This window comes from Electrophorus electricus, chromosome 7, assembly GCF_013358815.1.
Source record: "Electrophorus electricus isolate fEleEle1 chromosome 7, fEleEle1.pri, whole genome shotgun sequence".
Classification (NCBI taxonomy): domain Eukaryota; kingdom Metazoa; phylum Chordata; class Actinopteri; order Gymnotiformes; family Gymnotidae; genus Electrophorus; species Electrophorus electricus.
In genome coordinates this window covers 267501-283542 of record NC_049541.1, presented here as the reverse complement: position 1 = coordinate 283542, position 16042 = coordinate 267501, and the positions used below count along the sequence as shown (strand labels likewise).

The following is a 16042-nucleotide window of genomic DNA, read 5'->3' as shown; positions in this document are numbered from 1 at the left end:
TGCCTTATGAAGGAAATGAGTTTCACTTTTGTACCATGAAATCATCTATAAAGATTTTAAAAAATTGGTAAATATAACCTATAAGTCACTTTAAACTTACTGTTATATATAAATATAATGAATTAAAGCCAACCACAGTAAGCATTACCCAGCATTAATTACCAAGCAGCGTTGTGTTATCCTTATTAAGTTAGATTGGAGCATATTCAAATTTAGAATAAATATTTATTCTAAATTGGTATATGTGAACATGATATGCATATGTAGTAACTCTGACAGTATTCCAGATGTGGATAAAAAAGCCCATGATGATCAGTTCAGTCGGTTGGTGGTTCCTTATAGATGGGGCAGATTATGAAGAGTGCTTCACTGTGGATTAGTAACAAGACACTTGGCACCATTTTAGAAAGGGAAAAACAGTCAGGGAATCGTGTCTTTCACAGCCTCAACCAGTGTTATACGTGTGTCTGTTTTGGTTTTGGGGTTTTTTTCTTTGTAAAGTTTGCTACTAAATAATTTTGTTTTTTGTTTTTGTTAAGGGTGCATTGATAATTTTCATAAGAATGAAAACTTTTGCAATAGAGAACCGAGAGAAGTGCTTTTTTAATCAGATTATGGTACCTTTGTTTTTCTAACATCCCCCTCAAAATCTGTTGCACATAATACAGTTACTGAACAGCAAACATGATTTTGAACTATGGAACTAATGTTCTCAGCTGGGTTTAGTGTTCTCACTAGACTAATGCTCTCTCTAGACTAAAATGTACCATTACTTTAGTCCCTTCACATTATGAAGCCAAAACTATGTACTAAAGTATTTAAGTGCTTTGAGCCATTAGATATGTCTTATATCCACCAGTTTCTCATATCCAACAATATTGGTGCACCACTAGTTTAAATCAGGTCTTGTGTTAATGTATAGGTTAGTGATGTGGATGTGAGATGATGTATGAAGTGTTCAAGGGAACCCCTCACCCTCATCTTCAACCTCATTCTTTCCCTCACCCTCATTCTCTCCCTCAACCTCATTCTCTCCCTCACCCTCATCTTCAACCTCATTCTTTCCCTCACCCTCATTCTCTCCCTCAACCTCATTCTCTCCCTCACCCTCGTACTCTCCCTCATCCTCATCCTCACCCTCAGGCAGGACCACTAAGATGCATGTGCCATTCATTCCTATGAACTCTTTCCTCAAACAAATGAAACTATTTTTAACCATCAGAAGGAGGTCTGGGGTTTTTAGAACTTGACTGGAGTCTAGATTTGAGCAGTATGTGGCACATTAAGCCATGTTGAGGTATTTAGGCTTGTCTGATGTTGAAATTAGACGTCTGATAGCAGTAAATGGACAGCCAAACGTAGTGTTTTTTAGAATGGACAAGAAACTCATAGGCTGATGTCAGGTTGTTACCACATATTATATCTGAGTATCAGTGTGGATGCACCAGTATGAATATTTGAGGGGTGCTCTCTTGAGTGCCACTTACTTTGGGTTTGTACTGGGATTAATGCAGAACATGCCCATATAAAACAGAACCCTCTAAATCTGGGTTCTGTGGACCGTGGTTTGGTATCGTAGCATCAAAGTGCCACAGTGGATCAAAGGTAGTTCTCCCCATATAAAGGCATACCAGACTTGATTAATCTTATGTTCATTTTACATAGGAGAGTTAGTTACTGTCAATTTTTGTTTAGGTGGAACAAAGGCCAGACTGGTCACGTGGAGAGGACCAGCTGCTTAAAGCATAGAGAATGCAGGAATAGACTGTGTACCAATGTGAAGGAACGAGCACACTAGTGAAGTAGCTGATGGAGTGAATTTAATACAAGATGCACTTGAAAGAAGGCGTAAATGGGTGAATGAACATTCAGTGTTGATTTTATCATAACACATTACAGTATTATTCATTGCAATATATTATTTCTAAATGTTTGTTCATTTTAATGCATGTGTAAATTGTGTATGTTTTTACCATCAGTATTAAAAAACTCATTGACAATGATCTGTGTATTTCTTAAAAGTTTTTTTATATTTTTATTTTTCGTTATGGTTTATTATTATTTCACATGTAGTGTACAATATTAGAGTTTGTAACTAGGAAGTAAGATATTTTAGTATAAAAATCAATGCCATGCAGGAAATGAAATTCAGTTTCAGCAAGTTGTCTAATTAAACAGCGTAAATACATGAAAGGAATCGTCTTTAGAATAGATTGTTTACGCCATCACTGGTCCCTGGAATCATATGTTCTGAAGTGACGTTATCAGGTCAGTGTCCATCTACTGAACGATAACTAGGTGCTTTCCAACACCTGAGTGGTTCCATGTGAAGTGGACAAAACATGGAATTCAGCCATGTTGATGGAGATTCTGTTGGGAGTAAACATGGCATTGGGGAAAGAAAACGTTCAGTTCGAAGGGAACTTCAAACTACACAGGGATTAGTAACAGTTTATCACTACAGCACTGAAAGTAGTGAATAACAGTTCATCACTACAGCACTGAAAGTAGTGAATAACAGTTCATCACTACAGCACTGACAGTAGTGAATAACAGTTCATCACTACAGCACTGACAGTAGTGAATAACAGTTCATCACTACACAGGAAGGTGACGAAGGTTTAGCCATCCGTGATGGCGTGTCTCATCTTCTGGTGAGCAGTAAACGAACCGGAGTTCACTTATGTGAGTGAAGACTGTTAATATTTCATTATTTTTCTGAAAATTATCAATGAGGTGGAGGTACGTTCAGAAACGTTTATTCAACTCTTACCTAGTTAATGTTAATTATCCTGAGGTAAATATTAGCTACAGTTAACTTTACAATGAATATATGTCAGAAGGTCATGAGCGCGCGCGTCCAACTAACACGGAAAAAGAAAAACGAGATAAGGTACTAGTAAGAGATGAATGATAAATACGTTAGTTAACTGAATTTGGTTTACTTGTTTCAGTATAAAGATCGTAATTTGTATTTAAAATTAATAGTGAATAATTTAACCTATAACTATGTTTAGGGCTGCTAACTCAGATTAAGTTACTATGATAGCTAAAGATAACAATCGTGTCAGATTAACATCAAACGGCTGCTCGTTTGGATGAACAGTTTAATGTTTATGTGTTTGTTTACTTCTGTTGTAACTAACAATCGTATTTACATTTTCAAAACACTTGGTGTTGACACTAACGGAGGTTACACAGAAAACCCGAGGCTACGATCTTAGTAGCTAAGCTGAGGCTAACTAAGGTAGGCTAGCGGTTAGCTAGCATTAGTTTAGTTGCCGTTTCGGAGTTTTAGCTCATTCTGTTGCAGCAACCCTTTGGGTAACACAAAGTTTAATCTAACTGTTTTCCAAAGTGCGCATCTGAAATCTGTGGGAACTCGGACACACATCCCCGACAAAAATATATTTGAATGATTCTGATATGGTCGGAGGTGATATCAAAAAGGTCTTTTCTCTACTGCCCACGGTTACACTTGGTTTTCGTTGAGTTGTGTATGTTTGTTGTACATCAGCTGTTCACTGCTGGGTTTAAGACGTCCGTCCTAGCCGCGATCACACCGAGATTTTGGAGTTTCTGACAGGTGCGATGGGTCTGCTGTGATGTTTCTCCACACACCTCCTGATCCTGGATCAGGTGCTGGCCGAGCAGGTAGCTGGGTGTTGGTGGTTTTCTCCACATGGGCCTTTCCTCACTAATCTAAGTATTCTTCCGTTGGCACTCTGAACTCATCTGGATGTGGCAGTTTTTCCTTGTTTACCGATCAGATTAGAATCTCTGAGCAAGATACAGATAAAACAGATTACCTCACAGAACCTGCCGTTATGGTGCAGAAATGTTTAGAACGGGTGTTTATTTAGCAGCGTGTTTGGGGTCACGGTTACCCTGGACTGATCGCATCATTACTGGGTCCTAAGAAGCATCTGAGCTTTAGGTTCCAGCCTTTTGAAGCCCAGTACATGCAGTTTTGGCAGAGACTGTCTATCAAATTACTTGTTCAGGTATTGATTGTAGCTGTAGTATTGTTGTGTCTGATCAAGCCTTGACTGAGAGCAGACTCTCAGCTCAACCAGCACCATGCTATCTTCTAACACAGGTTGTCCATGTTGTGATTAACACGTGTGCAAAACCCTGTTATGGCTGTACTGATTATTACTAAACACTGCAAGTATGGACACAGTCATAGTGGAAACGTAGTGTGGTGAATTTGGAGGGCTTTCTGTTAGGATACAGGGAGAATTGCCAGAATAACAGTAATTTTTGGTATGTTACCACAAACCCCTTCCACAATACACATATGTGCTTCCGAAAAATAAAAATGCTAAATAATTCTGAAGATCGAATGGTTATAAAATAATTAGCAGTAGTAAAATCTTCAGTATTAAGTGAGATGTAAACTCCGATGGCGTGCTGTTTTGCGCTGCTATAGTGCAAGATTACTGGATTTACTGTTACTTAGATTTTTCTCCCCTCTGGTGGACAAACAAAGACATCACATTTAGAAATTTAGAATGGACACGTATTTGTGGATTGAGGTGAATATATTTTTCAGTCAAATGAAATTGCTATTTTTGTATAATTTAGCAGTAATTATAAAGAGTGTGATTAACTTGTAAATTCATATAATTTATAATTAAATAAAAAATAGTAACATTCTATCGGTATATAACCATGCCATGCAAGAACAGCACTGTGATTGCCCTGAATTGCAATGGATGTGTAAATGTAACGTAGACTGACCTGACAGCACTGGGACTACATGAGCAGGCTATATGGTGACTAACCCAATCCCTGGAATTTACTTCACAAGATAACTGACATTATTTTCCAAGGCTCTGATGAAGGAAGTGAAGACTAAGCAGGTGATCTTGAGGATCCAGACTGGCATCACACAGCAGAGGGACTAGCAGGCTTAAGAGTTAAAGAATAAACCACAGACAGGTGTTGGATAAAAAGTAATTTATTAATCTCTTAATGGCATTTATGTAAAAATCCACAAGGTTTGCCTTGTCAGCTCAGACAGAAGGCTATGTTCAGCATTTTTTTTTTTTTTAGTTTTTTTTTTTTTTTTGGGGGGGGGGGGTATGAACCAAAACAGTAGTCCATTACTTTTTTACATTTGAGGCAAATGTGTTACATTTGAGACAGTACATTTCAGTTTGGAGAATTTCTCTCAACAAACATCCATTTGTTTTTTGCACATTTTTCAGTGACTCACTGCAGTCTCCCTCTTCATCAGACATCTCTGTACAACATTTCCAGTTGCTAGACACAAATACATACAATCTAAAGGAACCAAGGTAATTCATTACAAATCTACACCTTCTGCCCTCCTGGTTGGGGGGATTGGTAGAGTGTTTCCAGAGCCTAAATCCTGTGTCGTGAGGAGACGTCCCACGAGTCTGTTTGATCTGAGCACATTGCGTTATGTGCGGAAAGAACTAGCAAGGTAATATTGTTCCAGTGTATTCTTCAGGAGCACACGCGCACACACACACACACACACACACAAACAAATACAGAGACAATACATCTATAACATTTATGTAGGGTAGATTTAAGATTTAACCCAAGTATCTGAAGTGAAGCCAGCCAAGCCTCAGTGTGTGTGTGCGTGTGTGTTCATTCTCTCCCTGCCTCATCTTGAGCAATATGAACATTGTGTGGTAGGCATCGCCATGGAAACCACAGATCAGTGTTTTCGTCCTGGGTAAACTACTGATCTGCAGGTCATATGTAAATGGAATCCCTGTTAAAGCGCAGTAGAGTATATTCTACACTGCAGTACCAGCACACAGTGCAACAGCCTAAGAACCTAGAGAGGAAAGTTTCAGTCTAGCAAGCAAATGGGCAAAAAAAAAAAAAAAAAACTGAATGAAAAAGATAAATATTAATGAAATATTTCTACAAGTTAATATCCAAACATAGGCCAATAATGTAATATTACTAATTAATAACCAAATTTAGGCCAATAACAGGCCAAAACTTCTAAAAAGAAATCTGAAATCAAACTAAGCCAGGAAGACAATTTTGCCTCCTTTACAAAAAAAAAAAGAAAAAAGGAAAAGAACTTTTCATCCCTCCATTTTAAAATGGATCTGTCATATGTTCTAATAATCAACACATGTTGTCCTTTCAGGAACAGTCCTCGGTCTCCTCTGGAGACCTGTCCCACGCTGGTCCAGGTGAGTGCACTTACCTGCCAAATACGGCCTCATACTCGAGCAGAATGAGCTCAACGATTTGGTTCTGGTACACCATGTGCACGGCCATGTTTAGAGTCTCAATCTCAGGACGCAGTAGAGTTGGCCCAAAGACGATCGCCACACTTTGTGTCGTCATCCGATTCTCCTCACTGTGGTCTATCACTCTATACACACACACACATTGAGTGATAAAGTACTGTATAGCATGGGTGGGTAGGTATACATCTATTTTTTCGCATATAAACTGGCTTCTCCTACTAATCTACCAATTGAGAAGCTCTATGTCTGTACAGTTGATGAAGGAGCTCTGTCCAAAACATCCTGTTTCTCTGGAAACTACTTTTACTACAATTTTGACTACATCTTTTAATTTTAGTACACTGCAGTTACTCCTCATATACTGTGTGTGTAGTGACTCCGATGGGTCTGTAGTGATTCTGCATGTCTATTAGAGGAGAGAGGATGTGTGTGTGTACTCACTTTCTGAGGTGCTTGAAGAGTGTCTGCATCGTGTCATGGTGGGGGCGTGGTAGCTGCTTCACCAGCTCTTTAATGGCCTGAACTTTCTGCTTATAGTCTGAGATTTCTACACACACACACACACACACACACACATAGTTTCCACACTTGCAGTGACAAGTGCTTTTTATTTCTGCATTATATTCTCTCTACTCACTAATGGCACTGACGAAGTCATTAAAGAGAGCGAAAGAGAAGAGTGGCTCTGGCAGCTCCCGGAAAAACATCTTCAGCGCTCCAGTGGTCACGTGAACGTCCTCCCATTTACTGTCTGCCAGGTTTATTTTCTCATCTGAGAGACAAACGCAGTGAGTAAAATTACACTCACCCCTGCAGCAGAGTCAGGTTAATAATAATAATAATAATAATAATTATTATTATTATTATTATTATTATTATTATTATTATTATTATTATTAATAATAATAATAATAATATTGTTGTTGTTATTATTATTGTTATTATTATAAATATATTATTATTATTATTATTATTATTATTATATATATTATATATATTCATGGGCCTGTATGGTGCTGCTATCAGCCAGGTCAGTAAAGAATCACCGTGGTTAACAGCAAATCTCAGCTTCTGTATGACTGCCAGATTCCCACTGACTCTGTACAGCCCATCCAAATTCAAACCTGAAGGGGGGCAACAGAAAGACAAAGAATGTTTATATAACAAGTTTAACAACGTACATTTCTGGTAGAAAAACATATTATGGAAGTATTAAGATCGTCTGCTAAATGCTCTGAATGTAAAGTTATAGATGTATAGTTTAAAATTTCAAGGTTCCACATCTGTCGTGTGTGTGTGTGTGTGTTTACTGCACCGTGATTCTCCACATGGTCCACACACATCTTGACGAAGCGAGGCACAGTGGTTTTTTCTCTCTGGCATAAACTGTTCAGGTTACAGCCGAACACCTGGTCTGAAAGGCAAGGCAAGTCATGGTGCTCAACATCAAAGACAATCGATTTAAACAAATGCATAAAAGTAATTAAAATATAGAAAGTTTGTGAACTCAAGTAATGGCTGGGGGATCAAAGAGTTTGGCACTGTCCCTCAGAGCAAAAACAGGTTTTTAAGCCTGACTGACCTAACCACTAAACCTAAATGCTAACCCTACCCCTAACCAAAAGCTAGGCAGAACAGACAGGGTTTCAGTCTGGATTTGAGGTTTTGTGACAGCAGATTCTATCTAAGAGCTGTATAGAAGCTCAGGGTTGAACTTATGAGCTCAGGGTTGACCTTACGTGTGGTTAACTGATGAGCTCTTAGTGAGCCATGTGATCTGCCTAAAGGCTCATTGCTGCAAATTGAGTCACTAATAGCTAATAATTACATTAGGCAGTGTGGGTGGATATTATGGATTTTAGTGTTAAAAAGGATGCAAACTAAACTTCATCCCCATGATGGTCTCTGTGACAGGACTGTAGCTGATTTGCTAGACTACTCTTAACAGCTATAAACCAGCATTACACTTTGGAAATTACATTTATGTTTACAGCATTTATCTGATGCTTTTGTCCAAAGCAACTTAGAATCTTCACTCAACACAACTCTGATTACTAGTCCAGTACCTGAATCAGACACCACTGCCCCATTACTGAAGCACTAACCATAGCCATTAGAATATTTTAAACCAAATCTGTTTCTTTCAGGCACTTGTCTATAGAAATGCTTCTAAACCTGTTGAACGTCGGAATTTGTCGTGTGAAATCTGTATATTCATTAGCTAGCTGTTGATCAAAAACTGGTCAACATTAGTGTAAAATACAGCCCATTCTGAAAACATGTTTTGTCCTGGTTATCTGTTCTCTCTGTATTCATGGATAGTCAGTAAAGCAAAGAGATGTTAGAAGTTCCTCTCTGGTCAGTACAGTAACACAATTTTATTTCCCACTGAAACGAGCTATGTCAGTATAGTAACTAGATGTTCATAAAATGATATATATCAGTGTTTTACATTTTTTACAACAAAAACAAAGCTAAATTTGCTATAGGCTTTTATCTACAACCCACACTTAAACTGATTAATGCATAAGAACAATTGAGTATCAGATTTATCTTCTTTTTTTAAATTTTTTTATAGCTCATATATAAACCAGACCAACACCCCGTTTCTGTGGTACTCTATTTTTGACCAAGTCTACATCTTTTAATACAGTACACTGCATTTACCTCCTAGAATCGTGTGTGTGTGTGTGTGTGGTACTTTGGGGAGGGGTGTGTATGTGTAGGGTGTAGGTATGTATAGATATATGTGTATTTTTAGATGAGAGGGTACAGAGTAGGGGTGTGTGTGTGGTACCTTTGATGTAGCCCTTGTCTCTAACAGCTTGTAGTGTGGGTCTGCGGGTGAGAAATTTCTTCAGTTTTGTTTTGGTCTTTTTCTGCTGGTCTTTGTCTGGTTTATCTGCTCCAGGAGACTCCGGCATGTCCTCTTCTATAGCCTCATCAGACTCCCAGGCCTGTGCGACACACGCACACACGCACACACACACACACACACACACACACACACATACACACACACACACCATGTAGGTTTTGAGTTAACCAGCTCTTCAGTGGTCAGTTTCTGGTTCTGCTCTGTATGGTCAGTGGCAGGTGGCATCAACACTGCTGGGCCTGAGAAACACGTAACAGCACAACAAGAAAACACACCAGACTCATGTGGAGAGTGAGCAGCCACCCAAAAATACAGCCAGTAGTGGCCTATGATCACAAAGTGTCCAACGAGAAACATTTAACAGGAAAAGTTGTGCATGACATGTAACACCTGTTCATTGTATATTCATTAAAATGTACCTGTGAAACAAATGTGTATAGCCAGGCTTATCTAAATAGTACAAAACAAAGGTATTTCTAAGACCGTGGTGTTTGAGTGTGTGCTTGGGGTTGAGCGTGTGTGTGTTTGCATGCTTACATGTGTGTTTATGGCATCAGTCAGTGCTTTGAGCCAGTCATTGATGGCACTTTCAGTATCCAACTGGATCAGGAGCTCTGTACCCTGCCGAGTCTTCACCTACACAAACACAAAAGGATCATAAATTAATTAGCAATAACACATACAAATATACATTTGACACTTGAATTTCTTTTGGTTAAAACATGGAGGGCCACAAGCCTCTAAAGTGAAGGTTACGTCCTGAATTATCTGTGTGTAGCGAGGTAGGGAGAATCCCTTGTCTCTGGTTCCAGACACGCGCACACACACACACACACACACACACACACACAGCACTGTACACCAGGGCTGTGCCATATCACACACACACAGAGCACTGTACAACAGGGCTGTGCCATATATCTCATAGGTAATTTAATATCACGATAAAGACATGGCACGTTTTCTGTAAATAAATACTTAATATAAAATGACCATATGGAAGGACCTATTTCTTATTATGTGCTGTACCGTCCTGATATGTCACAGCCCTATGTTGTGATATATTTGAAACAGTGGAATTTAAACTGTTAGTAGTGATGGGAAAAAAAAACATTTTCTGCAAATAAACTTTTGTGAAGGAGGTACACAACTAGCAAAATGTAAACCTCATGCATGTGTTAGGACTTAGCTAGCTAGCTAGTCAGCTAACTGCTAACACACTCTGCTAACGTTTAGCTAATTAAAGCTAAACCTGCATGCAAACATGAAATGAACAATATGAAACTATAGAATCAGATGTATTTCTGTCATCACGTGACATGTTTCATCATATTACACTTGTACCCAAGATGGTAATGTATAATTATGACTGCGGACTAGTTCAGCCCTGTCAGGTACCAGTGAGTGTCCATCCTCACCTCTAGAACATTCTTCTTGCTGGTTTTGTCTTTGCATGCTCTCTCTACACTGCCTCCTCTCAGGTCAACACTGAACTCTGGCTTTGACTGGTGGCCAAACTGGAGACACACACACACCAAATAAACCAATACATAGAGGCATTCAGTAGAAGCACAGCAGTGACTAAACTGCTTGTTCTTGTCACTGTGCATCACTGGCCAGTTCAGCTCACCCAGCTGCTGGCTGTCGCCTGACTCTTGGCAAATATCAGAAAGGAACTCTGTAGAACTGCCCAGGAGGCGGTCCAGTTCTTCCTGTGGGTGAGACACAGACCAGTCAGAGGCTGACAAACTGCTTATCACATCCATGATCATTTGTCAGGTTGTTTTTTGCACTTTAGTGGTAGAGCAACACTGCCATGTATTGGACACTCCAGGACTTTAGAGGAGAAGATGCTCTACAAACTTACAAATGTCTCTCCTCCTTTAACTTACCGCACTTTTTTGCCTTGTTCTGTGATTTTGGTGACGTTCAGGTTTCCAGATTTCTCTGAGGGCTGAGAAGTAAGAAAAACAGTGTGAGATTGTTGAAGGAGATGGAACTTCACTGTAGAGATTGGCTGCAGAAAGGACCAGGGAGAAAGTAAACAGGAACAGCAGGCAAAAAAAAGCAGGAAAAAGCAAAACAGGGCCATCAGGTTGAAGCAGAGGAAAAAGCTCTGTGTAGCTCATGTGCCAGTCCTGCTCTCTGAACATTCCCTCATCCCACAGGAGTACTGTTAACAACCGAGGGCTATTTTCCTGCTGATAGACTGACTGTCTTGCCCTGTAAAATGAATCAATTTGCTGTCCTATATTTACATTTTTATTATAGCATCTGTGATGTGTTTTTTAACTATGTTAAATAATTTGTCAGAGTATAAACTTTGATCAGGGCTCCGTTTCCCAAAATTATCATAGCATTACGATCATCTTTAATGAGAGAGAGAGTTAGTTCATTGCAATACATGTTCCGTCATGAAAAGATGATTTTTGTTTTACTATGCTTTTGGGAAGCATAGAAGAGAGGGATAGAGAAGGGAATAGATGAATAAAGAAGTGTAAGAAAATGGTGGGGTTTTAATAGTGAGAGGTAAGGGAATTATACCACATCGAGAGAGAGGTAGTTGTGAGTGTTCGGTAGTGGTGTTATAGTGAGAGAAATGAATGTGATACTAACCGAATGGGGATGTTTGGGAAAGGAGGGGTCACAGTTGTCTGAATCTGGGGTACCTGCTTTTAGAGGTTCCTGGTGAGAACAATGACGATCATTAACTACAATCAATACACATTTTCTAATGAATAACGATCTCAGCCAATCATTCAGGCATGCATATGATTAATGAAAACTAAATGATTATTAAATATGCATAACAGAAGTTATCATTTTATACACTAGACAATAAGATGTTTACAGAAGACATGCAGTTGATTTTAAATTTCATCTGGCTGTAGTGCAAAAGCAACATAATTAATGCTGTAAAATCTACATGCTTCTGGTGAATATTTACTACTGACGCCAACCCATGTACAGGACCGATGCCCTTCTGGGTGGTAGTAGTACTAGCAGCAGCAGCAGCAGCAGCAGTAGTCAAGTTTCTTCACTAAATGCCTCATCAGTTTAGAACACCTCCCATCTTTTCTAATCCGGTAGCACAAAAATCCACTAAAATACTATCAGGTCCTAATTACCAAATCATGAAGACTAAATTTTTATATCCCCCCCCCCCCCCCCCCTGCACAGAGAATTAAGATCAAGGGCATGATTAGAATACCACTATTAACACTAACAGAAGTTCAGAATTAAGGTGCTGTACGATTATAAACCTTTTCTATAAAGTTACACAGTTACTAGTTGCCAGTGTAATAAACCACTGCCACTGCAGTCTGAAGAGCATATGATTGGCTGGATGGAATAAGCACTGTGATGGCATTGGAATTGCATCTGTGATTGCAGTGGGATTTGATTGGCTGTATGAAAGGCGTGGCACTGACTTGTGACCTATACGGGTGAAGGCGGGAGCAGCCTTTGCGAAGGGAGAAGATTCGCCGGTTTTTGACAGACCTCTGCTTAAACTTCAAACAAACACATCAGTACATCATATCAAAGCTCCAGTTAGAGGTGGGAGAGTGTATAACAGGACAAACTGTCTGAGAGTGGGTCGGTCCATGTGCAGATCACTGAGGCTGGTTCTGACTGGGTCACATAGATTCAGCTGTTAGAAATATAACAATTTTTATTTTTATTTACATTTTCAAAAATAAATGTTTAAATACTGTATATTGGTCCCAATTTTGGATCATCTAATGCGTTGGCTGCATGTTCTGTAATAGCTGATGTCCAAGCCTGGATCCATTAAGTGATCTGGTATGGAGGACCCAGGGTGTGAAGACCCTGCTGGTAAGCCTCTACATGCTTGGCCATTGCGATGGTTTATATACCTTGTGACTGTGACCATCTGGCTGAGACATCTGCAGCAAAGATGTTTGCAAAGCGGATGAGTTGACAAACACAAGACAGATGTTAGTGGATGAGTGAATATTGAAAAACAAAGACGTTAGTGGATGGGTGATGACAAACGAAGTCAAAACTGGGATGAAAAAATGTTTATTGTGTATTCTGTGAGCAACATAGCTTAATGGGTGAGACATGAGTCTCTGCAGGTGGGAGTAGTGGTCATTTCAAAAGCTTGCTGGGCATATCGAAAGGACAGTGGGTGTGTAAAAAGCGGGGCATGTTGATGGAGAGCGGCCTGAAAGTAGGTGGAACAACACACACACACACACACACACACACACACACTCTCCTTTGGTGATATCTGGAAGTATTTCCTCTTAACGTCATCCTTACAGAAGGACCATCCGAGGAGCCAGTCCCCTGGCGCCATCCTTACAAAAGGACCATCGAGGACTCGGTCCTCTGCCCAGTGTTTCACTGGTAAGCAGTTAATGAGCATCTTTCCCAAAGTAAGTTCTTACAAGGACATATTTAATGCTGTATTTTATATTTACACATTAACATTTCAGGACACTGTCCTACAATCAGTACTGTACCAGTCCATCAGCACAAGTGGTGATTCCCTAACATGCTACTATTCATTTTCCCAGTCAGATGGTGCATCTTTTAATGACCCATTAAATGACAGCTTTTTTGGCCAATAGGCATTACCTTTTCACACTCCTACTCTAATGCATATATCACCTTTTGACATGCCCACATTTGGCAAGCGCACATCTTTATGGTCCCTGGCCACTTTGTACTGGTGTCTGCAACGTATTTGTGTGTGCATGCATGGGTGCATGTGCATGTGCACATAAACTCTCATTAGCCTCTAGCAGCCATGTATGCACTGTGTGTGTGTGTGTGTGTGTGTGTGTGTGTGTGTGTGTGTTTATACGTACAATTTCATTAGCCTCTAGTAGGTATGCACTGTGTCTCCACTTGTTCATGATGGGGGCGGGATGTTTTCGGTCCAGGCTGCATGTTTTGTGCGTCTCTCCACTCCCCTGCTTCGTGGGCAGAGTGTTTAATTGTATCAAGGAAGATCGGGCAGGACACAGGGAAATGTTTGACAGCGCAGGTACACTGGAGCTCAACACAGGAGCTGGTCTTTACAGGGCTTGTTTAGTTTTAAATGTCACTGATCTAGTCACCATGACACCCAGTATTCTTACCATTACTGTTTACAAATAAAGTCTGAAAGTCTGACTACATGAAACCTTTGTAAGAAGGTCTTCATAATTTTTTATTTGACAGGTGATTAATTGTGAACAGGTCCCATCTCGCTCTGTAACATTTTCAGACATCCACAGGAGTGCCAGTGCAATCATGGATTTAATCCAAGTGTCATCTACATGCTGTTTCACACATACACATTCACTTCAGCATTTATAGTTACTTTGTTTGGAATATTTTGGACCATGTTGGTTCTCATCACATAGAGATCAGTTGGTCAGCGTCATTCATGCAGAATAAGTGGAGACCAAACAAAAGCTTACCTCTCTCTTTCTCTCTCCCTCTCTCTTTCCCTCTCTTCTTCTCTCTCCCTCCCTCTCTCCCTCTCTTCTTCTCTCTCCCTCTCCTTCTCTTCTCTCTCCCTCTCCTTCTCTTCTCTCTCCTTCTCTTCTCTCTCCCTCTCTTCTCTCTCCCTCTCTCTTTCCCTCTCTTCTTCTCTCCCTCCCTCTCTCTCTTCTTCTCTCTCCCTCTCCTTCTCTCTCCCTCTCTTCTTCTCTCTCCCTCTCTCTCCTTCTCTTCTCTCCCTCTCTCTCCCTCTCTTCTTCTCTCTCTCCCTCTCTCTCCTTCTCTCTCTCCCTCTCTTCTTCTCTCCTCCTCTCTCTCTCCCTCTCTTCTTCTCTCTGTCCCTCTCTCTCATGTACTAGGACTTGTAACAAATCCATCTACTGATTCCATTATGATTTATAAGATCCCAGTTTAATTCAGTATCATTTTTTAAAGGCAAAACGGAATTAATAACATTTAGCAAAAATGCACAACTAAGAAAACAGATTTGTAAAATTTTTCGTGGGAAAGTAAGAACTGATATTGAATCGATCAAACAAAACTCAGTTATTGGGAAAGCCAGTTCCAAACTCCCATACTTACTTGTGTTCTGGGGTCGACTTTAGGAAGTTCCCACTCAGATCTGGAGCCGTCTGCACTGTAATAATACGGCCGACCTTGCTCGTCTGTGTGCTTTATCCACTACGCACACAGCACACGCACACACACACCATGCACAGTACACAGACACGCTGGTAAATGGACATGAACAGATCATTCATAAGAATTTTGATTTTCTCAGGTATTCCATCAATAATTACAGCATCTATATTCCACTGACAGTGGACATTTCCAGTGAAACCACCATTTGTGTGTTCATACAATAGAATGATCAGACAGTGTAAAGAATGTGTTTGTTATTATTCAACCCAGACCATATAGTTGTTTCTCTTCATGTATAATCACGTGGCCCCACACTGCTGAAAGCCTCAGTCCTTAGTGCTCCTCTGGACTTAAACAGGCTGGGATGATCATTCACCTGCTTTGACAGGTGTAATACGGTGCAGTACGTCTGGTCCAAGCAAACAGGACAACATGTCTGTTTGCCTCAATAGTCAGCAAGTTGGGGCATTTCTAGCTAATGGTGTAAAATACAGAGTGGGCTCGATGTAATTCAGCACTGGCAGTGTTTTACCAGCACTGAATATGCAGGGTGCATGTGTAAATTAATATGAAGGGAAGGCAAGGTGCTAATTGGTTTTTCACTTTCTTCACAGGTATCATTTATACATGCACCACTGGCCAAACACCCATTAGAAGTCTATTATTACTGTTACATTGCACAAGCAAATCACCACTCTGTGTGTGTGTGTGTGTGTGTGTGTACCTTCTCATTAGTATAGTCACACACATAGAGCGTGTGTCCATATTCATCAAGTTCCTCAGACCAGCCTCTAGGGGGTGAGCCATACTGGCTATC

General features: G+C 40.1%; 1 protein-coding gene across 4 annotated transcripts in view; it reads right to left on the bottom strand.

The window, feature by feature from the left end:
* Positions 1–5085: 5085 nt before the first annotated feature.
* arhgap12a (Rho GTPase activating protein 12a) overlaps positions 5086–16042 on the bottom strand; it is a 24032-nt gene continuing 13075 nt past the window's right edge. Inside the window, exons 4-18 of one of the 4 annotated variants that reach the window (XM_035528021.1) lie at positions 15950–16042; positions 15166–15264; positions 13965–14072; positions 12558–12638; positions 11743–11811; positions 11019–11080; positions 10757–10838; positions 10545–10643; positions 9664–9762; positions 9046–9205; positions 7564–7662; positions 7295–7372; positions 6886–7020; positions 6690–6795; positions 5086–6373 (exon numbers count right to left, since the gene is read on the bottom strand). The exon at positions 15950–16042 is cut by the window's right edge and continues 39 nt beyond it. In XM_035528021.1, coding sequence (XP_035383914.1) covers positions 6199–6373; positions 6690–6795; positions 6886–7020; positions 7295–7372; positions 7564–7662; positions 9046–9205; positions 9664–9762; positions 10545–10643; positions 10757–10838; positions 11019–11080; positions 11743–11811; positions 12558–12638; positions 13965–14072; positions 15166–15264; positions 15950–16042 — 1545 coding nt within the window. In that variant the 3' untranslated portion in view covers positions 5086–6198. The remainder of the gene's footprint in view (positions 6374–6689; positions 6796–6885; positions 7021–7294; positions 7373–7563; positions 7663–9045; positions 9206–9663; positions 9763–10544; positions 10644–10756; positions 10839–11018; positions 11081–11742; positions 11812–12557; positions 12639–13964; positions 14073–15165; positions 15265–15949) is intronic. The other 3 variants (XM_035528022.1, XM_035528023.1, XM_035528024.1) reach the window with 3 other exon arrangements.